A 22,972-nucleotide genomic window follows, 5' to 3' on the forward strand; every position below is an offset into this window, starting at 1 on the left:
AGATCATATCTCGCCGTGATGCCAATAGAGGCTCAGAGAGGCCTCTTAGGCTTATTCTGGAAGTTCTAGGGGTCACACGAAGCATTTAGGCATGCCCGCAACGCTACCACACACCTAAAATCCTTAAACCCACCGCCGCAGATCAGCTCCGCGTCAGCTTACGCAAATCCTCTGCTTCCCAACCACATGGCGCCACTGCACCATTCCTATTACTGCTACCCTGAGCGAGGCTCTGAATACCTTCACTCGTGACTCTACACGTATATCTGCCAGATATCCGTGCATCCCGCTGTACTTCCTAGACGATCCTCGCTCCTGTCAGTCTGCACTGCCACTCTTTGGTGCCAGGATTATTGCTTTGTTTTGGAGACATATCTTTTCTGCCATCAGAAAATAAATTGCTGGTATGATATGGACCAACATTATGGACCTACTGTGGATACAAGATATATTCTCAGTGGAGCTGATCAAAGTCAAACAGCACGCGGATATCAGGTTCCCCGTGGACCGGATTGCAGCGAAATACAAGTAAGATCGGTAACCTAACCTCAACCCATGCGAAAAGAAAATGTTGTTTACGGCACTCGCTTCGAGTACGAGGTGCATAACTGGGACGTAGTCGACCTCTTGAAATCGAAGGGTATCCAATCATGCCTCCTACCGAAGATCAACTCCTTCAGTGGGTGATCGATTCCAGCTGAATGCTCAGGCGATGAGGCCCAATCAACTTCGAATTTATGCAAGATGAAGCCTCGTCGGCTGCTTGACCAGGTCAGCCGGCGCCACTCAAGCTGAAACTCGCACTGCATTGTCGTCAACTGTCTTTCTTGAGCGATTCCAACGATGGCCGTGGACGCCGGTCGTAATGATCTATCTGCGGGCCTTTTAAACCATATTTCTTACGCAAGTCAAGCTGTGTCCAGCTTGAAGGCGCCATCCGGTCCGTGGCGCCGTCACTGGATGTGAGTTGCGCTGAATCCATGCAGTCGACCGCGCAGCGATGGGCACCATCAAATGTTTGATAGGTGCCAAACAACAAGTGAGTATCATCGTCCCTTTCGCGGCAGCGTGCATGATCATGTGAGTTGACTCGACCGTCGAGAACGATGAGGATGCTTCATTGGGGGTGACACAAGACTGTATTGTTTGGGGCTTCGAGATCCGCCTAGATCCTCCTGGCCACGGATCTGCTTTGTCCTACCCAAGCGCACGCACCTTCTGACCCATTCCTTTCGGTGCTGGCTTTTCGGATACCTTCACACGTCTTCGACCCGTTCGAGGCCGTCTGATATTTACAGTACCTCCTGTATCGTAACCATGATCAAAATTACCTTACCACCTCAACAGTCCGCTGTCCTTCGGCTCCTTCGAATGGCCCGTATCCTTAGGCTGTCTGTTGCATGGAGGAAGACGAGTGAGAAGCTGCCAACTCAGCGCTGCTGCGCATGAGCCTTGGCAAGGCTTGGGCAGCATGTACCGATTTCCCACCAGTCTTGTTTTTGCCTTCTATCGCCAAATAACTTCACATCAGCACTGCCTTAAAGGCTTCAGACTGCATTTCCTATTGATCAAGAAATTTGGAAATGAGGCAATCCCACATGGCCAGGGCGCTAGATGCATCGACCCGAGCCGCTGGCGTCTGCCTTTTTGAGCCCAAAGCGTCGTTCTGAACAATCTGTGAGCATTATGACTGTTGATGGCCTCCCCTTGGGACCACTTACACCGCTTCTTTTCAGATCTTCGAGGCATGAATGGTTCTGATGATCGAAGTGGGTGTACCTCTGCTACCGACTCAGACTGAAACTGCACACTAGACGAGCCTTTTCATTGATGCCTGAAGAAGAAATCCACCCGAAGCTATTTGGAAGACCTACTGACAAGGATGGGCATTGAAGGCGGTCCTTCACAGCCTGATCTAGCTTCACCGCTTGAGTCACGACTTTGTGGCGTGGCGGACTGCTCGATCAATGTAAAGCTCTCCTTTCAGTATCTTGAGACCTATGGAGCCGTGTGCCCGAAACGCATGTGGTCCAAGTCACTACTGGAGTGTTCTGTTCGAAGACAACTTCGATCCCTTTCTTCTACTGTCTCTCAGGCCGCAAGGCAGCGTCATTGATTACAATCAGCTTTGAGTTTGGAAAGCTGGTGACTCCAACGTCTCTATTTCTGGCGCACGTGAAAATGTCCTCAATGCTGGGGAAGGACATTAGCGCGCCTTTGTTGGATATTCAGACAAGGCTTGCGCGCAGCGAGGCTTTTGAAGGATGCCAGATCCCTGCCAAAATGAAATGCAATTTGAGCCGTCGTGGCCATGCCATGTAATGCAATTTAACCTCGAGTCCAGGTTCATTGAAATCAATACTACTAGTAAGCACAAGTGAGCCCGTCAGCCTCGTGACTCTTGTCCATGATGAGGGCCAGACCATCGAATACACCGGCCTAAAGAATTCGAATGCACTGCCCCTCTACGCGCATTGTGCCCATACAGGTACGAGTACCAGATAGCAAGCGTTGCAATCATGATCCGATTTTCTGTTGCTTTCTCCAATAATCCTTCTCTTGTACTATGTACTCGGTACCGTGGTTCAGCAAGAGTGCGGAACCTGCAGAGTGGAATCGAAGAAGGTGACAAGGGCGGTGGCAAGCATGGCGAGGATGCATGAAAGGCGTCTCCGGTAGACAAACATGCGAATGAAATGTCTCACTTTGGGAGACCTATTACCTTGCTAGCTTGCATCTTCCCACGAACTACGGATTATGCTTCTGAAAGTACTTTTATTTGTGCTTGACTATCATGTTGGGCGGTGTTCGAAGTACTGTGGGAAAACATCTTCTACCGTTTCCAACACTCTTGGCCGTTGCTTGCTTCTGCAAATCTTGCGGATTGGGAGATAACAGGGTGACAGCGAAAGAGGGACTGGTCGGGGTCCCCCGATATGCCCGACCCATACCTAGTAGATGGCATGATGATGGAGAGGGAGTGAGAGGGGAAACTCGAAGTCGGATTGCCGATGGGGGGCACCGGCCTCTTTCTTCCCTGTGCCCTGTGCATTTCCCTACGAGTACTCCGTAATCCCTACCGAGTAACACCCCTCCCAACCCTCCCGCCTCCATGCGCATTGGCCTAATGGTGCTCGGTCCAACTCTTCTCTTCGGAGGAGCTTCCCCCCAGCCAATTGCACCCTGTGATGCAGCTGATAGACACCTATCTTTTCCACGGTAAGCTCAAAGTGCATTTGTTAGCGTAAGAAGATCGTTTCTCATGAGAGCATGGCAGCTGGTAAAATCTGCTTCCACCGAGGCTAAACACCGTTGGTACACTGTACTTCCACACAACTCGCGGACCTTGCAAACTACCGATAAGTAACCCGGGTGTCCCTCGCCAGCACCGATTGGCCTTCGGCCGCCACAACCGCATGCACTGGAACTCCCCGCGAAGCCCTCCATCGATTTCTTGCGAATAGGTAGTGGTGGTGGCGGTCACGGTTTGCTGCATTGCAGATCTCTGTCGATGAGCTCTAGACGCTGATTCTCCGTCCTATTGTTTCTTCATCCTCCGATTCCTGTGCCAATGCGACTGAAATTCAGAGATTCCTCAGCCAGTCTGGACGTCCGCGCTGCTCACGCATCTAGGGTCGAGTGCAGGCGGATATGAAGATCGTTTGATCTTCGTCCTCAACCAGAGGTCAAACCACTCCCATCACTTTCGCGCGTGACGTCGCCCCCTCCTCCCCCTCCTCTTAACACGCTTTCGGATTGCGACGGTCCTCAGCTCAGGCCTCCGGAAGAAAATGTCTGGGGCTCAACCCGAGGCTCAGGCCGTGATCGCCCCAAGTCAGACAGACGCAAATGCTCCGCGTAAGAGAAGGAAGCGCGCCCCTGCCGCTGGAGCAGCGGATGACTGTTTTACATGTGTCGCGCGCAATCTCCAGTGCGACCGCCGAAGACCATATTGTTCAAAGTGTTTGGATGATGGACAAGACTGCGGTGGCTACAAGACTCAATTGACCTGGGGAAACGGCGTTGCAAGTCGGGGCAAGTTGCGAGGTCTCTCGCTTCCAATTGCAGGCGCAGAGAAAACTGCCACTCCTCCATCGCCGACGAAATCAAGGAGGAGGCCATCCCAGCGTCAAACTACACGGCTCCGTGCAGGATCGCAACAGACTCTGTCCTCAGAGCCAAAAAGCGGCCCAACACTTTCCGCGCACAGCTCGAACTCTGCAAGCAAGACCAATGCTGGCCATCACTTTCATCAGTCTAATCCAACCTTTCCGTTTTCTGCGCCCTATACCACCTCGCATTGGACTCCGCCGACAGCAACTGCACCTGCGCCCACTACCATCAAGATAGAGACGCCACACTCCGCCTACCCCACAGCTTCTTCCGTATCTTTAAACTCTCCTCTTGATGGCTATGATTTCCCTGCAGGTTTCAAGTCTAACGTTACCTACAGCGGCAGTACATCGCCTGGATCGTTTTCAGCCACATCTCCAGAGTCTACATATTTTGGACGAGTCCTGAGCCATGGCTCTATAGGAGCGTCAAACCCACTATCTGGTTACCCTATCTCACCTCGGATCCCCTCACCATACGATACTGCCTTTTCGGATCAAGGCCAATTTTCGGTTTACCCGAACCAGAAAAGCTCGCATGTTCGCAGTGATCCATATGTCCAATTGCCCCAACACTTGGAACCTGTGCTAGAGCAAGGCCACAACCCGGCTGCCGAGGAAGAAATCGAGGAGATCAAGCGCGATGAGTACGATGACGGCTGTGCCGTCGTTGATGACGATTTGAGCGTTGGTCTACCTCGGTTCGTCTTCGATTACAACCTGTCGATTTCCCCGTTCTCTGGCATGAGCGCCATCGGAGCGACTCCTCGAATACAATACCTGATAAACTACTATAGCGAGGTCATTTCACCTGTTATAGTAGCCTTTGACGGCCCTTCAAACCCTTACAGGACTCAGATCCTACGATTAGCAGCAAGAAGCGAGACTCTTCAACATGCAATCGCGGCCTTGTCGGCCAGCAATTTGAGGCAACGGAGAGAAACAGGAGCACTATCAACGGGCAAGACTGACCCAGCAAGACGGTCGTCCATTGCGCATATGACACTGACGAATGAGTCCTGGCAAGACAACAGCATTTTGTCTCCGCAAGAACAAGCTTGTGAGGAAGCATTGCACAAAGGGATTGCAATTCAGTCATTGAACATACAACTTGCTAACCCCGTTCTGCGAAAAGACGACTCTATCTTGGCTACTCTTCTGATTTTGTGTCTGTTCCATATATGCGATTCTGGAGTCGCCAAATTCCAGACCCAATTTGCGGGTGTGAAGAAACTACTCGGTATGCGGCAAAAAGAACTGGGGTTGAATACGAAGGAGGGAAAGTGGTTTACCAGGATGTTTACGTGGTTCGATGCAATGACAGCTACCGTAAATAATCGAGAAGGACAACTCCAAGGATATCACTTGGACGTTTCTGCGCTCTCAGACGAGGACTGGGCGCTAGAAAACCTCGCGGGCTGTGACGGCCAGCTATTCAAGACGATTGCGAAGCTGGGCCGGCTGAACGTTCTTGGTCAAGGCAAGCCTGTTGAAGAAAGCCCCACACTCGTGTCTAGGCCGCTGCCACAGACGCCGTTCGCATTGAATCTAGACTACAATGATTTTGACGGTAATGGATGGATGCGGATGCTTGAAGACGAGCATCTATTCTCGGAGAAGACGTCGGATCCGGACGTCCAAGCCCAATTTTGGCGAGAATGGAGGGAGGTGCGCCAGAGCTTACAAACATGGCAGTTGGACACGACAATGTTCGACCGTTCCAGTCCAGAAGCACCACTTCTCACGCCTGAGCAAAGGGTCGATCTTGCAAACATATCAGAGTCTTTCCGCTACTCAGCTCTGCTGTACACCGAGCGCCTGGCGAACCCAGCAGTCCCAAGTACAGATACGTCTATCAGGTTCTGGGTGCAGAAATGCCTCACATACATCAAAGCTGTGAAATCGGATGTATACTTACTCTGGCCGCTCTTCATCACAGGCAGCGAATGTGTCGATGAGGCCGATCGCAAGGTCATTCGGGAACGGTGTCTGGACATCCAGAAGGACAGCGGCTTCCTCAACAACAAGAGCGCTCTTGAGCTGTTGGAGAAGGTCTGGCGACGGTATGACAAAGAACGCGGGAGAAATCCTCCGAAGTTGGAGTCGAGCCATGATACAGGGCAAGACATCGAACATGAGACTGGATTCAGATTCACGACGATAATGAGACTGGAAGGAAATGGAGGGGAGTATATCGTGGTCTGAGGTATTTTCAGGTCCCAGATGACTGGCTCATGGTATTGGTTTCAAAATAGTCCTTCGTTGACTTGCAAAGCCTTATGCAGTATACACGAGGAAGCGATTACAGAACTTACAGAGACGAATCGTACACACAGGAGAGAGAAGTGACATTCCAATCGAGGATACAGCCTCCTCCCCGACCTCGAGACGCCATGTATGAACGTGGCCATCATGAGACAGATTTTGCCCAGTAAACTGTAGTTTTCACACGAGCGCTTTCCCCTTGTTGACGGACCCTCAAATGCCCACAACATGTTCTGATACTCTTTTAAAGCAATCTTGAAGTAACGGCTTAAAGAAGGATATCAATTGTAGCATCAGTGGGCGGACGAGGCCTTCTGTATCATGATATGATTGGTCAAGTTGCGAATCGCATGCGCTTCTCAGCCTCGTGCCGGCAAAACTTCCCTCGTGCAACTTGTACCAACTTCGCAATAGCAACCTCAGTTGAAGCACAACTTTCCACTATAGCGCCCTGAGAATGTCGGGGCCTTCGAATCCCCCATCCGGTGCCTCCACGCCACGAGCCTTCACCAGCACCGGCTCAACAGCAGAGGACTTACTCAAGTCGCAAACGGTGGGCCTCGTCAACCTCGCAGACTTCCGGAAACGTCGCGCCGATGTTCTCGAGCAGAAGGAGAAAGAAGCGCGGAGCCCTCGCGATGCGGATGATAGTGACGGGTGAGTCTTTTCTCTTGTAGTGTTCGGGCAGGACTAATTTAGAAAGCACAGTGCGGTGACACGACGAGCGGACCGACCTCCCCAGAAGAAGAAAAAGAAGGCTGCGAAGGGTCTTTTGTCTTTCGGCGATGACGAGGATATTGGAGATAGTGGTATATCTACGCCTACAGCACGAAGTTCGCAGCCATCAGTTGAGCCGTCGCCTGAGCCGTCAGGCATTGCCACGAAATTGACGCCGAATCCCAAGTCGGGTTTACCTCCGCCGCGAGCAGTCACGAAGGCTGCACTCGCTGCTGAAGCGCTGGAACGGGAGCGCCTGAGAAAAGAATTCCTCGAGATGCAGGAGGCTGTGAAAGAGAGCGAGATCGCGGTGCCGTTTGTGTTCTATGACGGCGCGAATATACCGGGCGGCACTGTAAGGGTGAAGAAGGGAGATCACATTTGGCTCTTTCTGGAGCGCTGTCGCAAGGTTGGCGCGGAGCTGGGAGTGAGTGGGAGTGCGAATGGGAGTGGTGCGACGTTGAAGACTATCGAGAGCAGTAAGAAGCAGTGGGCACGGGTGGGTGTGGATGATCTGATGTGCGTGCGTGGGGAGGTCATTGTGCCGAATGTGAGTCTTCCTGTCGGCTAGTGGACCATTTGGCTAACGAGAAGAAGCATTACGAGTTCTATTACTTTATCGCGAACAAGATTCCCGACCCATCCAGAGAGGGAAGGTTGCTGTTTGAGTATGAGGGAACAGCCCCGAAAAAGACAGATGGTGAAGAGCCATCGTTGATTCGCGTGCCGGGTAGGGAGGAGTTAGAAGGGCAGAATGACGATCCGACAATGACGAAAGTAGTTGATCGGCGGTGGTATGAGAAGAACAAGCACATCTATCCTGCGAGTGTGTGGAAGGAGTTCAAAGTTGGTAAAGAGTTTGAAGAGATGGCGAAGGGCAGGAAAGATGCACAGGGAAATGCCTTTTTCTTTGGCTAAACAGAGACATGCCAGCACCCTGTCGAGATCACGTCTGAAGAACGGGAGAATGAAAAGGTCGCAGAATGGCCGTTGACAGCAGCTTGCTCCTCCAAGGTTGAAGAGGTCGATTGTTGCTTTTGTTCCTGCTCTATCTGCCTACACAAACTCCCAAGAGTCTCTCCCCTTCATCCAACCTCCAACCTCCAGTCACCTTCAATCCGAGATTCAACACTCTCCTTCTCCGCAGCCAATACGAATCCGATTCTCGCCATCCTGCCTTGAAAACAATGGAGCAACCTCTCACCTGCAACAATCAGAACGGAGGTGCCTGCCGAGCTGTCCTGAAGCGGGAAGCAGTGGTCACGACATGCTCGTAGGGATGCTGCTGGTACACTGCGCACGGAACTGATATCTGCCAGGCACATCTTTTGCCTCTCCTGCGCTCAGACTACCGGCCTGGCTGAAGCACCACTAGACCGACGTCGCTGCCCTGCCTGCCAGAGCCAGCTACCCAGCCCTGACGATGCTGTCCAGACACGATTGAACCCTACAGAGGAGTACAAAACCAGCGTTCTCAGTGGCCTCGATCCGGGGGCTATTCTTGATTGTGCTGGAAGAGCTATAGCATTCTGGACATATCAGATCACGCATGAGATGTGAGAAACTGCAGGTCCCCGACAGCACGCGCTGTACTAACGGAGTGACAGTGCTTATCAGCAATATGTGGCCAAAAATCTCACGGACAGATACACCAACCTCAACGCAGCAATGGACAATGTCGTTCACGAAGCCAATACCGAGATTCAAACAATGCAGAAGAAATTGGAAGGTGCGATAACTTAGCATTGGCAAACAACTCATCTGACACAAACCAGATCTTAGTCGCGCCCATCAGGGCTTGCAGCAGAGATATGACGAGTTGGCTGATTCTTACCGAGAAAAGAGCCGCAAGCTGGGCACCATTCAGAAGCTTTACAACGCTATCAAGCAACGAGATCAAGCTCGGGAGATGATTGCGCCCGCCGCGTCGAAGGATGTTGAACAAACACTCCAGTCACTTGGCAGTGTTCGACGATCTGAAGCAGGATTTCCAAAGCCAGATCTGCGTCGACAGACACAGCCAGGAACAAACCCATCTCTGCCTGAGCGAGGACCACACCCAATCGGAGCTGCACATGGCGGTGTCGAGCAGCTCCATCCTCAACAGAGGTCCGGCAGCAGTGTTCTCGGTACCCATCAAAGAGGGATGCCATCTGCACGCACACTCCCGGTCACCAAGCTTCGTCAGCGCTCTTCCCTCGGCTCCTCTCCTTGATCTTGCTAACGGCTCGTAGCAACTGCTGGTGTCTCTGGCACTCCCTTACACCGAGAAGCTTTGCCGACGCACGCTAGGACAGCAGTCAGTCGATCACAAATCCCAGTGACGTCCACAAGGGCTCAATTCCAGCATGATCAACATGTCCCAGGCTCTAGCCGACTACAATCCATTCAGGCTAGTAGCGTGCCGGTTTCGATGCAGAGTCACAGTGCTATTCCGTCTGGCGTCAAAAATGGTCGACCAGGCACGGCTGGATCGGTTGATATGAATCCAAAGTTCGACCAATATGCTGGTGAGTCGAACTTCGTTAGTACGGTCTACGACTAATCAGCTGCAGGAAAATTCTACCATACCACTCACCCGTGATCGAGAATCTTGAGCAAGAGGGCCGCCTACATTTGCCCTGAGAGCACATCATGGAGTCACGAGCAGACTATGATGAAGATGAGAATCTATTTTTGTTATGATTGTGTTTGTTTTGCTATCTTCAAGATGCAGCACGTTCCATTGACACCAGTCTTTTGCTGCCCGGTAGGGTTCGGCGCTGCTGGCATACTCCAATGTACTCCGACCACAAGATGGCGTTGGTGCTGATTTCCATTTTAGCAAGCCTCACTTCTTCCGTCCCATGGTTTCCCGTCGTCTCATGTGAGAAGGAGTTCTCCTGCTTTGAAAGAGTCGTACAGTTGACGTCGGCCCAGCCAAGCCACGCGGGAAATGGAGACCGAACCCTCCGTCAACCAGTCCTTGACTGCTGTACGCTGCGTCTTTCTCGGCATCAGTACCAACCAATCAAGCGCTGACCTGCCTTAGCCTTCTCGCTCTTAGGCATCTTCAGGTCGACACGTTTGATTTTGACCGTGCGAGTCTTTGTGATTCGAGTTTGGGTGGTGATAGTGACGCAGTCAGCAGAACGGCTTTCTCTGATCGTAGCTGATTTTGTCTCGGTGTCTTTCTTGGTGATCTTCTTGTTCTTGGTTTCGCACCCTGCCGTGACGACCCGTTTTTCGCCCTGGGTTCGAGAGTGCACCTGTTGAGCAGCTCCTCTCACGGTCTCCCGTCGATATCGACCAAAAGCAGTCGAGAATTTGCTCTCGCTGGCCTTGGCCACCTTGGTAGAACCCATTGTCCAGGTCAACTCTGCAGATGTTAGCAGTGGAGGAAACGTTGTCGCAGTTCAGCTTCAAACTGACTTTACAACAAGCTAGCAGAATCCCCTGGCCGGAAGACAATGACCACAGGCCTCGGAGGTTGAGGGAGGTGAGTAGCTGATGAGAAAAGTGTGCCAATGTCGATCTCACAGAAGGTGTGAACTATCGGGAGCATGTGAAGGTATCAGTGCACTTCGAGACGAGTGAAGTGAATATCTGGGCCGGAGTCATGGATCTAATCTCTGGTTCACTGGAGGAGCAGGATGAGTTATTCCTTCCATTCCACTTCGCTATCAGGCTGTGGCACATGGCATTCAGCAGTGACGGACTCTTCGTGGAAGGTACGATGAACTTTGCATGACTTCTGAGTTTCAGAGCTGATTTCAGCCTCTTCTTTTGCTTCCTCTGCCTTATCCCTCACATTCCTCCATCTAACACTTCTTAGCTGACATCTATTCCTTCATCCTTTTTCTTGTACTCATTTATACAATTGTCAGTTTCGCATTTCCCTCCTTTTGTCATGGCTTACCTTCGGATCGAAGGATCAGACCACGACGACATCACAGATATCGACACGATAGATGTCAGTATGAGTCAGAATAAGCCGTCTCAACCTCCTCTGGCAGTGGTGAAGAAGGCCACGGAAACAGTCCGTGCACCGTTTCCACCCTCACTAGCAAAACCTACGAGCACCAGGTCTCTCGGAGTCATCTTCAACAACCGGGTATTGCTGTCTTCGTTCATTCGCAACTTTGAGAGGAAGGACTATAGGTTTTTGTCACAGCTGGCTGCATCGATACCCGGAAGCTTAGCCTGGCCTGGATGGGATCCTCTCACACAGCCATGGCCTCTAAAGCTGCCATTCGACATACGAGACTTCCCGGTATCTTGCCAGGATCCACGGCCACCTATGCGCCACCTCATTGACCAGGGACCTACTCAATCTGGGTTGTACAGGTGGAAGTAGGTCTTCCCAACAACGGGACCCGATAGTGGCTTTGAAGGGTGCACTTTCACAGAGAAGGATCAAGGCCTACGACCCAAGCCAGGGGCTAATCTAGAGAAAGAGAAGGAAAAGAAACCTGTGGAGTTCCTTGAATGTGCAGGGTACAGATTGATGCTGCCTGATTGCTCTCGATTGAGCAACGCCTTGTGTCCTGAAATGCTGCGAACCTTGACTGAACCGGATGTTCGGCGCTCTCGCCATACTACAATAACAAGCCTGGCCGATTCACCGCATGGTTCTAGCGTAATGATCTGCTCTAATTGTGCATTCCGAAGTCATGTCAGCAACAGTGGGTGTATCTGGCAACCTCAAAGGATTCTACCCCTCTGTCGGGACTGTTCTCAGAACCCGCCTGCTCATATGTATAACTTCAAACTCGAGCACGATAGGCCATCAATTGCTGAAAACATCAGGAAATTCAGCGGGGGCGAGTCTTACTACGAATGTGACTGCTACGAGGCATTCTCGCCCAAGAATGGGTTTCATCTGTGCTCAGGATGCTCGGCCTTATTTCACTGCACGTTGGCCATCCGCCGTATGATCCTGTTATACAACCATGTGTCCTTTGTCAGTGCCTCATCTGCTGGAATTTGCGACTTTCCTGACGAACCCGAGTTCACCAGCCGGTCGGCACGCAACAATTGTCCATGCGGAAAGACGTGGCCGGAGCTTCTAAGCAGCTGGGAAGGACTGTCGGAGGCAGAACGCAAAGAGAAGATCTATCGCATTTGCTTGTTCTGCACTGGGCATGTTCGACACAAGAAGATGTTTACAACTGTGCCAACGAACTGTATCTGAAGGACAGTGCTCGAAAGGAGCGAAGGAAGTGCTCGATAATGCAGGTGTCGTTCCGGGGTGGCAGGATATAGTCCTGGATAGTGTGAGGTTCGAGACGCGGGATTCCAGGTAGCCAGCCACGGTGTTTCTGTTTATGGTAGTCTCAAGAAGCGGATCAAGGTTCTGAGATCTCATCGAGCTTGTAATCAGCGACGATGTCTTTGCAACCCCGTGTAGTTCGCGCGCGTTCGTCATTTTGCCAATGCAATACACATTTTCTGCCTCGCTGTGATACTCCCCTCCGCATTCCTCTTGTGATCCGTGTTCAGGTGAAACGTTCCTGTGAAGGCAAAAGTCGAATCTGACCATGATTCGCGCCTGCAAAGAGAGCAGTATCTGAATGCCTCTGGACTTTGGGTATATATGGCCGCCCACGTTTTTGGTGTCGGCTTCAGTAATGCTCGGGTGAATCGGGATGACGAAACTGTCTCTACCAATTTCGTCTCCCACCTTTGCCTCGTCCACGCCCGAAGCCACCTCCACCTCCGCCACCCATACCTTGGTCGAAGCCACTGCCACCGCCTCCTCCAAAGCCTCCGGGGCCTGTTGGCGGTTGCTGGCCCATCATACCGCCTCCCCCGGCGCCCATGAATTGCATAAACTGAGTTGGGTCCATGCTTGTCGGATCCATCCCTTGGGACGTCATTGCCGCGAACATCTGCTGCATCTGCGCCTCGCTGGGCATGGCCATTTGCGACATGTCCGGAGCACCACCGGCGGGCGGACCGCCAGGCATGGCAGGCATCCCGGGCATTGCCCCGCCTCCCGGGATCCCCTCGACGAAGGCTTTCATTTGCTCTGCCTGCTGTGTGATTTCTTTGATTTCCTTGGGCATTTGTTGCTGCTTGAGACAGTACGATGCCCATGTGAACTCGTCGAAGCCGTAGTTGAAGTAGTCGGTGATATCGGCGCCCGGTTTGCGCCAGGGCTTGGTGGACTCGGACGGGAAGTCGACGTCGAAGTCGGTGGAGAGGATGGGTTTGCCGGTTGCAGGGTGGACGGGGTTCCCGTTGGGATCGAGTTTCGAGGTATGGCGCGCCGGGTAGTCGGTGCCAGGACGGTCGTTGGGGGGTGGTTGTGAGCCGGTTCTTGCTTCGGCGGGTATGGGTGTTTCTGGTTTCGTTGTTGCGGGTTGCGGGGTTATAGATGCTTTTCGTAGGTCGGTCGGGGCGGGTGTGAGACCAGGGGGGCGTTTTGCTTGTCTGTGGTAACACGGTTAGAGTAAGGAATGGTATATGTGATTGTGCCGTGAGTGAACTGACGAGGATGGCTCTGATTTCTCTTCTTCTTTGACGTCTATGATGAAGTCGACATCGTCCTGTGAAGTGTGTCAGGTTAAAGCTGTTCTAGTTTATCGTTCGAGTGTGTGCCATACATCGCTGTCCTCGACTTCTTCGCCTTCTTCTTCCCCGTCTTCGACATCCTCCATTTTGTCTTCGGCCTGAGCTTGATAGCCATTCGACTCATTGTGCTGAGGGTATATGTCGTCCTCGTCGGAGTCCATCATCTTGTCTAACTGCGAGATTTTCCGATGGTGTATGAACGAGAGTGAAGGAACGAGCCACTATGGGAATCACTCGAAAGTGATATCGCAGGATGTTTGTCACGTTTGGCGGCGAGGCTCTATGGCAGCCTTGTCCCCAGACTCGGGGTCCATTTCAGCAACTTCTGAGGAAAGTTTGCCGATTGGATTCTTCCAGAAAAAAAGCCCAGGAACCTTCTGATCTGTTTACTCAGTTTCCGATTCTCTCTCTTTGCCCATCTTTTCGCTATCCTTGTTCGAAGCCTCATTCCGTTGCTATCTCCCTTCTGGACTACCCGTCGCAGTTTCACTTGGACAAAAATGGTCAGTATACATGTCCAGTCTTTCCGACCAGCCCTTGTCCGTTGCGACCGAGAGAGCTCTACGTGCTAACGGGAGGTTGATTATATAGACTACCGCACTCAAGAGCGTCCGGTCCCTCGCTCCCCTGCTCGACCGAGTCCTGGTTCAGCGCATCAAAGCCGAGTCGAGAACTGCTGGCGGCATCTTCCTCCCCGAGAGCAGCGTAAAGGAATTGAACGAGGCCAAGGTTCTTGCAGTCGGTCCCGGCGGTTTTGACAGGGAAGGGAAGAGAATGGCAATGGGCGTGAAGGAAGGCGACAAGGTGCTGATTCCTCAGGTATACTTCTGACTCCGCCTGTCAAGATCCGGATCATGGAGGCTAATGCGCATGGACAGTACGGAGGCAGCCCCGTGAAAGTCGGAGAGGAGGAATACCACTTGTTCCGGGATTCTGAGTATGTGTCAATCTTCTCTTGTTGGACGGACATTCCATGCTTACAGTGACAGGATATTGGCCAAGATCAACGAATAGACAACCGACCACACCGTACCATCGATTCCGGCGTTCAGGCAACCCTTCCAGGCCAGAGCCCACTGGCCGGGGGACATAAAAGCTCGAATTTAGCGATTTGTACACAATGTATTACCGTCGAGGAGCTTCTACGTATCACAGAAACTGATGTCACGAAGGTGAAAGCTTGGGAAGAGCAGGAAGCATATGTTATACCAGCATCAGTGACCGCGCGAAGCCGATAGCACCTGCATATATCCTGTGTAGTTACTAAAAGAAGCAAAAACATTTTCTCCGCTCATGTATTGCCCCTGACACGCGACTTCGATCTGCTCTGATCCCTGTTCTCTCCGGCGCCAATTCCAGGCGTGAGACCAGAGATATCCTTGACTTCGAGGCCCCTTCCGATGACCTCTCTGAAATTCAGACCAAAATCGCCCAACATTTCCTTCTCATGGTTCCACACAACATCCATGCATTCTCTCCACAGCTTGCCGTCTTTCTCTATCGCGCTCAACTGTCGGACGAGGAGCATGTTGAACGTTTCAAGATGCGTGTTCGCCCACTTGATACACGCACTGATCGTCGTCGGCGGGAAGGAAGCTTGATATATAAGCACAGTGTTCTTGACAACCGTGAAGTAGACGTAGGAGATGGAGAAGACGTATCGATGTAAATCGCCATCGAAGATGCACTGTCTGGCGCGCTTCGTCAAGGTCTCGCTGCGTGCGTTCAGGTAAATTTCACGAGCTCTGTCCTCGAAGCCTAGTCGGATGAGAAAGGACGTGGTTCTCTTGGTAGCTTCCATGAAAGACGGAGTCTCAACGAGCTCTCGACAAATGACCCCTGCGAGCTTTGCCGCACGTTCGTCGACTTTGACGGCGATAAGTTCATGTGCGATCGAATTGTTGTTGAGGTTCTGGGCGATTTTCCGGAGTCTCTCGACTTTGTCTACGGCTTCGTCGAAGCGTTGCATGGAGATGTCAATGTCGAGGTCATCAATCTGCCCTTCGACCCAGCGAAAGTTTTGCTGTTTGCCGTCTACCTCGATGAGGATATCTGGCTTGTCTTTGGCAGAGTTGATACTGTCGAAAATTTCAATGTTCGTTGCGGAAGCTGGATCTCGTGCGGCGAAATAATTCAGACTCTCACTCTGGCTATTGTTCTGCTCCTCCTGAGTCTTGGTGGCTTTGCGGACGTCCTCGGTTGCTTTTCGCAAAGCCATCAATAGGCCGGTCTTTGCTTTCTCCTCGCGCTTTTCGTGCCTGTACGTCAATGACCGTGCGCCGGAGCGAATCATCAATGCGGAAGCAATGGCTTTCTCTTCTGCCGGGTTGGAAGCTCCGTTGGCCAAGCTTGCTGCCATATCGATGATCTCAATGTCTTGCAGAGGCCAGCATTCCTCAGCAACCAACTTTGTAGGCGCCGGCCCTTGCTGAGGTACGTTTGGGTCGACCCGCTTGCGTTTCTTAGACGCAATGAGTAGATGATCGTTCAGCAGGACGATGTGGACGGGGCGTTTTGGCTTCCAGGTTGCACTGTCGAGCTCAATCCAATTGCCTGTCTCGGCGACGATATGCCGACCGGGAACAGCGGGAAGGAACTTCTGGGATTTCTCGATGTTCTTCCACAGTGCTTGCAGTTGGACGTTCCACATCTGTTCCAGGTTTGCAACGGATGTCCTATTTGCGTTTCGTCTAGCCTGCGAGGACGAGTGACTGAGATCTGGTGAGAGTGTATTGTTGGAGCTTCCTGAGTTGCCCTGTCCGATGGTGCTTGTGAGCTCGGACATGAGGTTCTGTAGGATAGCCATTTCTGCTTTCAGCTTCTCAGCCTCTTTGCTGATCTTGATGAACGACGTCCTGTTCTGGTAGACGCTTTGTTGCAATTCTGCTGAATTGCGATTCTTGAGACGCTGCAGATTTGCCTGGTATTCTTGAATATCCGACTCGGAGGCGTTGGAGAGGAGGTCTGTAACATAGGCTTCAGGCTTGAGGTTCGGGTCGCTGAGGGTGTCACTATCGACGAGGAGCGGTCGAGAAGAGGACCCTGTTCCTGGGCGGCGTGGAGAGCCACCTCCGGAACGTCGCTTCAGGGCACCAGGGAGTGTAGGAACAGGGGGTGCACCGATGTTGCTGAAGTCGGGAAGCTGGTTATATCGAGTCGAATATCGCCGCTTGACGAGATCGGAGGTCTCGGTGGGTGCATTGCGATCTCGTGGGACATTAAGAGTAGCACCGCTCTTGTTCTGCTGCGGCGCTGGTCGGGTGATGCCTGGGCCGGAGGCATTTTGAGGTGCGCTTATTGTAGGACGGTCCTTACGCTTCTTTCTCAATGTGAGACCGCGTGTATCCATCGCGACGCCTGTGTAGAGTGCGACCCACGGCCTTGACCTATGCTCCTTCCGCGAGAAGCATCCGCGGACGTTGACAAGTGAGTGTGGAAGTAGCAGGGCACGTAATGGGTCAGAAGCGGAGGGAGAGTACGGAGTACGATCTCGAGGCATAACCGACAGTCACGTGTTATCACGTGGTGATGTAGAACTCAGCCTCGTGCAACCCAACCCCTTTTCGTTCCGTTGGTTATCACCAAGAGCGAGGACCCCAAGCGCCCCCTTAAGGTTATGGTCACCAAGAGTCCGCACCTTTCTAACCATCCAAGGATCGACTGTTAGACGATCTCTAGACTTCACATATTCTTCGTAAAACCACGATAGGCAAAGCCACTAGAAGAATGTGCTTCAGCTTCATCACGTCCACGGAGAGTACAAATACAACAAGGCAATGCACTCGAAAGTATTTGCCTTTGGGCGTGCCCCAGTCGATCTTACAATCCTGCATAAGCATTCCGACCATCCCCATCCCTCCGTGCTGACGTTCCTATCAACGCTCCCCAATCAATAGGCACTCGCGCCAGCGACATTCCCTGCTGCCGAGTACTGTGCCACATAAATCCTTCTATCACCATTTGCCGTGTTGGCGGCGCCAATCCCAACCAAGGTTGTTGCTGGCCAAATGATCTGTTCGAAAACAAGCAAGGTCAGAAAGAACACGCCTTCACCCCGTCATCGCAGAGGTTCGAGTACACTCACTTGCGTATAATGCCCGTATTGTGCAAAATCGCCGTCAACAGGCTGACCATGGTAGTATTGTGCTTCATCCAGCCATCCTTGGGTCGCCGCCATGACTGTGGCGATATTGGCGGGGAAAATCACGTAGAGATTCTCGCCCACGTCTGGGGTACCGGAATGATCAAAGCCCTCGATTTGAGCGAGGTGATCGGCCCATCTTTGAGCGCTGGCTTCAAGGCCTCGATCCCAGGCTAGGTCTGGACGAGAGTGTCCTGTCTGAGCAGAGATGGCACGACGGGCGTCGTTGTGCATCTGGAGAGCGCTGGCTTGGTGGGGGTTGAGGTCCGACATGTTCAAAGCTATTTTGCAGTTTGAAGATCGTTCAAGGTTCTGATGAGTAGATCAAGTCGAACATCGGGGCTGCAAGTGTGGGTTTAAATAGTCCTGGAGTGTTCAAAAAGACATTTGTGTTGCCCGCTTGCCAGGTAGCCTCCAGGGCTGAACCTTTGTTGCGAAGCTCAGTAGTTCCTGCTTGATGGACTCTCCCGTATAAGCTCATGAGGAATGTTCAGCTTTGTGATTCTGCCCATCCATCAGTTGCAACTTCCAAGTAGCGGTGAAGAAAAGAAAGATGAAACCAACGAAGTTCGATTGCGCTCTAGCTCTCCATGGTAGCCCTCAGTAACTCTGACGAAGACCGGCTTCCAGACGAAGCTGCATAGAGCACAGAGCGGTAAGAGTCGAGTCCGCGCAACCACCTTCCAAAAGGAGAACTTATCTGTCTCGTATTCCCATGCACTAAATCAGAGCTGAAACATAGCGTACGCTGTGGAACCACCTTGCTGATTGGAATCACACCTCGTGTTGAGTCGTATGCTGACATTTTCAAGAGAGAGGAAGAGGGAGAGAAACGGATCAGGTCGCTTAGCTAGATGGAACTGGCTTATGGATTCTACGTTCCGATCTCCGAATGTTTAGCGACACGATCAGATATGCTTGGCTGCTGTTTTCACCCGCCAATACTCTTTACACGGACCTTAAGATGGCCAAATGTTGCTGGAGTATAGCAATCATGCCAATCCATATCATGTTCAGTAGTATCGTAGACTTCCAAATCGAACTTGCGAAAGAGGTACGCAAAGGTTGTAAAAAGCTCTGCGTATGCAAGACTAACACGCAAAACGTTAGTCGAGAAGGTAAGGCCGTGGTAGTAAATGGAGACGTAGGGGGACGCCTGGAGCTGCAACCGGAAATGGTCATTGGTGATAAGTCGCCGGGATGCTAGTAGAATGATTGTGTGGGTCGGAAACAACTGAAGCATGGTAACGAATTGCTTACTTGATACCTAGACATCCCCTGCTGCCGGCGGAGAAACTCAGGAGACATTTCTCCGTTTCCAGAGATTCGGAATCTAACCAGCGGTCTGGCTTGAAAGACTTGGCTTCTGGGAAGTAGTGATCACTCATATGATACGCATATGCAGAGTGGGAAATCACGGTCTGTTTTCAGGCATCATGTTGGGCAGAACAAGCAGGTGTTAGAGCTCACTCACATTAGGTGGAATCTGCTGGCCGCAGAAGACTGCGCCATTTCCTGGTACTACTCTTGGAAGCCGACCAGGGACGCCGAATGAGAGGCGAAGAGACTCTTTGATGATTGCACGCTGTGGGAACAAGTCAGCGAGGTGATGCTCATATTAGAAAGGCATCATAGCTTACCAAGAATGGAAGCTTCTCCAGCTCGATCCAACTCAGAATTGTTGCTGAATCGACATCCACGATCGCGTTGCAGAGTTCTTTGCGCAGGCGTGCGAGTATTGTTGGATTCTTCAGCAGGAACCAAGTTCCTGTCGTCAAAGCGTGTGCTGTTGTATCAGTTCCTATCCAAAAACCCCTGAGTCAGTTGTGGCAGCCCATGGGCAGATCGGAGCGACATTGAACTAACCAGCGCCAAAGAACACCAATGCATCAGCTGTGAGCTCTTTCAACACAGGTGCAGATCTGCCATTCTTTTGTTCCGGGAGTAGTGCTGTCTGAAAAATAGAGGGCATCGATGGATCCGGAGTAGTTTTCTGAAGAGTAACGATTCTTTCTTGACAAGCCTTGCCAACGGATTAGCTCATGGAGACTTGATATTTTGGAGCGACGTACCTTGTAAATCTCAAACGAAGCAGCCAATGGTTTTGCGATCGTCCCGGTCATAGAGATGGGCGCACGCTCCAGAATTCGACATAGGAGATTGAAAAGGTCGGGGAAGTACCAAGTATACGAGGCTGTCCCGAAAAGACCTTCCATGTCCTCGATGACTTTGAAACGAAAGTCAGTAGCGTCAAGAGCACCAAAGTTCTTCTGATAACAATACTCCATGACCACGTCAGCGGTGAGACATTTGAAAGCTAGTGTAAGATCGACGACCTTGCGGGCCTGTGAAGCCTTATGTAGGGCATCAAGCAACTTGTGGATTTTTTCATGGATTGAACCTTCGAGTTTCTGGATGGCTGCTCGAGAGAAATGAGGCGAGTACATGTCTTTGATATGTCTAACCGCCTTGGTCTCGTGGATGTTGAAGAAGGATCCATCAATAACGTAAGCGTTATAGAAGCCTGGATACTTTTTGAAAGGTGTTCCGGGTCTGTAAACTCTGTACATGGTCAGATTTCAAGTTGCATGAAAGCATTTTTGGGTCTCACTCTCGAAAAGAGTCCATATCTCGGATATGGAGTTCGTTCGGCCTTATTCGCACAATTGGGCCATACTCATCATGTAGTCGGGGCAGTTCCTTGCAGAAAGAAGACGCAAATGGCAGATCATACGAGCCGGCGTACATCATTGTAATTGCTGCGAGTCGAGGACCCGGAAACCTGGCCAATGGGTGATACGTCAGTCGGTAGATGACTTGCGCAACAAAGTAGAGTATCCAGGTCGAAAAAAGTTGCAAGCCGATCCAGGCCCAAACGTGCATTGCCATTGTGTTCAGACTTGTTGTCAGACCTTCAGTTTGAGATCAAACAATCTACTCTGCGAGGGATTCAACCTAGCCTAGACAGTATTTATTGCGGTCAAGTGTGCAGGTGGGCCGGGATTACTTGATGGTCGCACTCTTCATTATTCCAGACCGCATCCCATATGCTAGGCTTTTTGGTAATGTAACCCTTGCCCCGGAATTATACGAGGTAGAGGATGCAGCCATTTTGCTGGGTGACTAGGAATAATAAGCTTGGTGAGCTTGTGTTACGACAAGAGATCCCGGATTGTGAGGGCCAACCGAGCAGAAGTTCGCATCAGACGGTCCGTGGTCACTGCTGCACGTTAACTTGACGCCTTCTCGGTGCTAGTCACCCACAGCTGAACATCCCTGTCAGAGTTGGAAACTTTCGATTCCTGGTATCACGTAGATTGGACAAGGGGAGCTCGAACCAGAGCAGGGCATTTTGGAGTAGGGATCTAAGGGATATGGATAGCGTAGATGCTCAAGAAAAGGTGGGAAGATGTCGCTGTCCATCTGCCGTCGTTCTCTCTAGCTTCAGAAGGGATGGATTAGTCAGGGATCACTAAGCAAGGGCTCCGAGAGACGAGGCGAGGTCGGACAATCGGAGTTTCAGTGCTTGGCGTGGCCTAAGTTAAACGTGGTTAAAGCAGCCACGAGCAGCCTTGCGGTTGCCAGCGAGTTGTTGGATTCGGCGCCAAAGCTGGGAAATTTCGCAGAGCTGCATCACCGTTGCCTTCAACCCATTCCATCCCATTTTACACAGGCATTTTCAGCGCAGCTATTTCCGGGATTTGCTGCTAGTTGCAGACTCTAGGTTCTATTACGACGTCCTCGACCTCTCGCTATTCTTGCGCAGCCCCAGTTGCCGTCCCCAGACACTTAAACCAACATGAAGACATCGACGATTGTCTCACTATCCGTGGGAACAGTTGTAACCGGACTACTTGGTCAGTTGACGCATGAAGGATATCCTCCGCTCTCAAATGGTCACAATTAACAAGACGACAGCATATGCAGTGTATTTCGACTACAAGCGAAGAAATGATCCCGACTTCCGAAAAGCTCTGAAGAAAGAATCCCGGAGACAAGCCAGGATAGCAAAAGAAGAGGCCGAGGTACAAGGCAAGAGACAGAAGGAAGAGATCAAGCAGGCTGTGCAAGAAGCCATCGAGGAGGGCTTCCCTACAGACGTCGAAGAGAAGGAGGCATTCTTCATGCAACAAATAGCACAGGGCGAGGCATTGGCCGGAGATGGTTTGAACACCTTTTTAACCTACCAGCGATATGATGGCTTATCAACCTTAGGTTCCGATCCTGTTGGTGCCGCTCTCTGCTTCTACAAGGGCCTCAAGGTCTACCCCGAACCCTCTTCGCTTGTCCGCATCTACGATAATACCGTACCGAAAGAAATCCTCGAAATCCTCGCAGTCATGGTCGCCCAAGACAAGAGTCTCAAAGTGGGAGATTTTGGCGTCAGCAGCGAAGGAGCTTCCGACAGTGGACATGGAGTTGAATGAGCGCATGTGCTTTGACGAACAACAACCTTTGTACCAACAAAATTTAATCCTTCATCATGCGGATGGGCGCCCTTTTTCCCGGACCCTACCCTCTCTGTACCTCGCCTCTCTGTACGACTGTTGCATACCAGCGCCGGGTTGATATGCGAGCTTTAATTTGAAAGATAAATTTTGCTTGGACATAAATTCAGTGGTCACTCGACTAGTGGTCTCTTTCAATCAAAAGCTTTGAATGATACACGGATATCGGCGCAGTCTCCATGTCTTTCCACGAGCGCTCTGTTTCCTTTGTCGCAGCGGCTGTTGAAGATCTTAATAGGGCCTGTCGAGAACGCGCTTTGCTGACATCATCCTACAGTCGTCTCAGGAGCGTACTGTCAGTTCCGGACAGGCACCAAACGCTGATTGACGGCAGGGTAAACAATCACACCGTTTCCAGCTTCCACCATGTTGCGTCCTCCACCAAACGTGCGACGCATGCCATGGTTCTAGAAGGAATCCGGCTCCTCCATCCTAGCTACTCACGATGCGGACTTTCAGCCAAAAGCTAGGTTGACTGCAAGCAAGCTTAGCATGTTAAGGATGAGTCCTGTGCAATGTCTTTACTAAATCTAGATCGCCAGTTCTGCAGCAGCGGAACTAGGACAGGACCTGACCGTTGCTCACCGAATAGTACCGCATTTTTGATGGGAAGGCGATCGTCGCACATTTCCGGGAGTCGCTGTCACAATGAGTATCCAGCGGATACCTCCGAT

At 51.5% G+C, this 22,972-nt stretch overlaps 10 protein-coding genes across 11 annotated transcripts; 5 read left to right on the top strand and 5 right to left on the bottom strand.

Moving 5' to 3' along the window:
• Positions 1-3,405: 3,405 nt before the first annotated feature.
• On the top strand, positions 3,406-6,542 carry PV05_00754 (uncharacterized protein). The gene has a single exon (XM_013465676.1). It carries the CDS (start codon positions 3,792-3,794, stop codon positions 6,315-6,317), a length of 2,526 nt encoding a protein of 841 aa, XP_013321130.1. The 5' UTR covers positions 3,406-3,791; the 3' UTR covers positions 6,318-6,542.
• A 292-nt stretch (positions 6,543-6,834) lies between these two features.
• Positions 6,835-8,012, top strand: PV05_00755 (uncharacterized protein; the record flags this gene model as incomplete). The annotated part of the gene is made up of 3 exons (XM_013465677.1): positions 6,835-7,034; positions 7,086-7,644; positions 7,692-8,012. 3 exons carry the CDS (start codon positions 6,835-6,837, stop codon positions 8,010-8,012), a joined length of 1,080 nt encoding a protein of 359 aa, XP_013321131.1.
• A 269-nt stretch (positions 8,013-8,281) lies between these two features.
• Positions 8,282-9,678, top strand: PV05_00756 (uncharacterized protein; the record flags this gene model as incomplete). Its single annotated transcript, XM_013465678.1, has 6 exons — positions 8,282-8,367; positions 8,414-8,650; positions 8,702-8,823; positions 8,870-9,277; positions 9,329-9,604; positions 9,650-9,678. The coding sequence occupies 6 exons, from the start codon at positions 8,282-8,284 to the stop codon at positions 9,676-9,678; spliced, it is 1,158 nt and encodes a 385-aa protein (XP_013321132.1).
• Positions 9,679-10,090: 412 nt separating this feature from the next.
• PV05_00757 (uncharacterized protein) lies at positions 10,091-10,438 on the bottom strand (the record flags this gene model as incomplete). Its single annotated transcript, XM_013465679.1, has 1 exon — positions 10,091-10,438. The coding sequence occupies one exon, from the start codon at positions 10,436-10,438 to the stop codon at positions 10,091-10,093; it is 348 nt and encodes a 115-aa protein (XP_013321133.1).
• Positions 10,439-11,871: 1,433 nt separating this feature from the next.
• Positions 11,872-13,869, bottom strand: PV05_00758 (uncharacterized protein). Its single transcript, XM_013465680.1, has 3 exons — positions 13,682-13,869; positions 13,569-13,624; positions 11,872-13,508 (listed from the first exon to the last, which is right to left on the bottom strand). Exons 1-3 carry the CDS (start codon positions 13,811-13,813, stop codon positions 12,737-12,739), a joined length of 960 nt encoding a protein of 319 aa, XP_013321134.1. The 5' UTR covers positions 13,814-13,869; the 3' UTR covers positions 11,872-12,736.
• A 179-nt stretch (positions 13,870-14,048) lies between these two features.
• PV05_00759 (uncharacterized protein) lies at positions 14,049-14,941 on the top strand. Its single transcript, XM_013465681.1, has 4 exons — positions 14,049-14,152; positions 14,241-14,468; positions 14,528-14,586; positions 14,639-14,941. The coding sequence occupies exons 1-4, from the start codon at positions 14,150-14,152 to the stop codon at positions 14,661-14,663; spliced, it is 315 nt and encodes a 104-aa protein (XP_013321135.1). The 5' UTR covers positions 14,049-14,149; the 3' UTR covers positions 14,664-14,941.
• On the bottom strand, positions 14,835-17,092 carry PV05_00760 (uncharacterized protein). Its single transcript, XM_013465682.1, has one exon. The coding sequence runs from the start codon at positions 16,996-16,998 to the stop codon at positions 14,941-14,943; it is 2,058 nt and encodes a 685-aa protein (XP_013321136.1). The 5' UTR covers positions 16,999-17,092; the 3' UTR covers positions 14,835-14,940.
• A 258-nt stretch (positions 17,093-17,350) lies between these two features.
• On the bottom strand, positions 17,351-18,881 carry PV05_00761. 2 transcript variants are annotated; one of them, XM_013465684.1, is made up of 3 exons: positions 18,749-18,881; positions 17,734-18,676; positions 17,351-17,661 (listed from the first exon to the last, which is right to left on the bottom strand). In XM_013465684.1, exons 2-3 carry the CDS (start codon positions 18,061-18,063, stop codon positions 17,539-17,541), a joined length of 453 nt encoding a protein of 150 aa, XP_013321138.1. In that variant the 5' UTR covers positions 18,064-18,676; positions 18,749-18,881; the 3' UTR covers positions 17,351-17,538. The 2 variants fall into 2 exon arrangements, with proteins under 2 accessions (XP_013321138.1, XP_013321137.1); XM_013465683.1 differs by lacking the exon at positions 18,749-18,881 and having other exon boundaries at positions 17,734-18,294; positions 18,355-18,493.
• Positions 18,882-19,046: 165 nt separating this feature from the next.
• Positions 19,047-20,679, bottom strand: PV05_00762 (uncharacterized protein; the record flags this gene model as incomplete). The annotated part of the gene is made up of 6 exons (XM_013465685.1): positions 19,047-19,211; positions 19,265-19,375; positions 19,431-19,591; positions 19,657-19,803; positions 19,841-20,352; positions 20,402-20,679. 6 exons carry the CDS (start codon positions 20,677-20,679, stop codon positions 19,047-19,049), a joined length of 1,374 nt encoding a protein of 457 aa, XP_013321139.1.
• A 910-nt stretch (positions 20,680-21,589) lies between these two features.
• PV05_00763 (uncharacterized protein) lies at positions 21,590-22,217 on the top strand (the record flags this gene model as incomplete). Its single annotated transcript, XM_013465686.1, has 3 exons — positions 21,590-21,647; positions 21,709-21,954; positions 22,006-22,217. The coding sequence occupies 3 exons, from the start codon at positions 21,590-21,592 to the stop codon at positions 22,215-22,217; spliced, it is 516 nt and encodes a 171-aa protein (XP_013321140.1).
• Between the last annotated feature and the right edge of the window lie 755 nt (positions 22,218-22,972).

The sequence above is a fragment of the Exophiala xenobiotica genome (assembly GCF_000835505.1).
Source record: "Exophiala xenobiotica strain CBS 118157 unplaced genomic scaffold supercont1.1, whole genome shotgun sequence".
Classification (NCBI taxonomy): domain Eukaryota; kingdom Fungi; phylum Ascomycota; class Eurotiomycetes; order Chaetothyriales; family Herpotrichiellaceae; genus Exophiala; species Exophiala xenobiotica.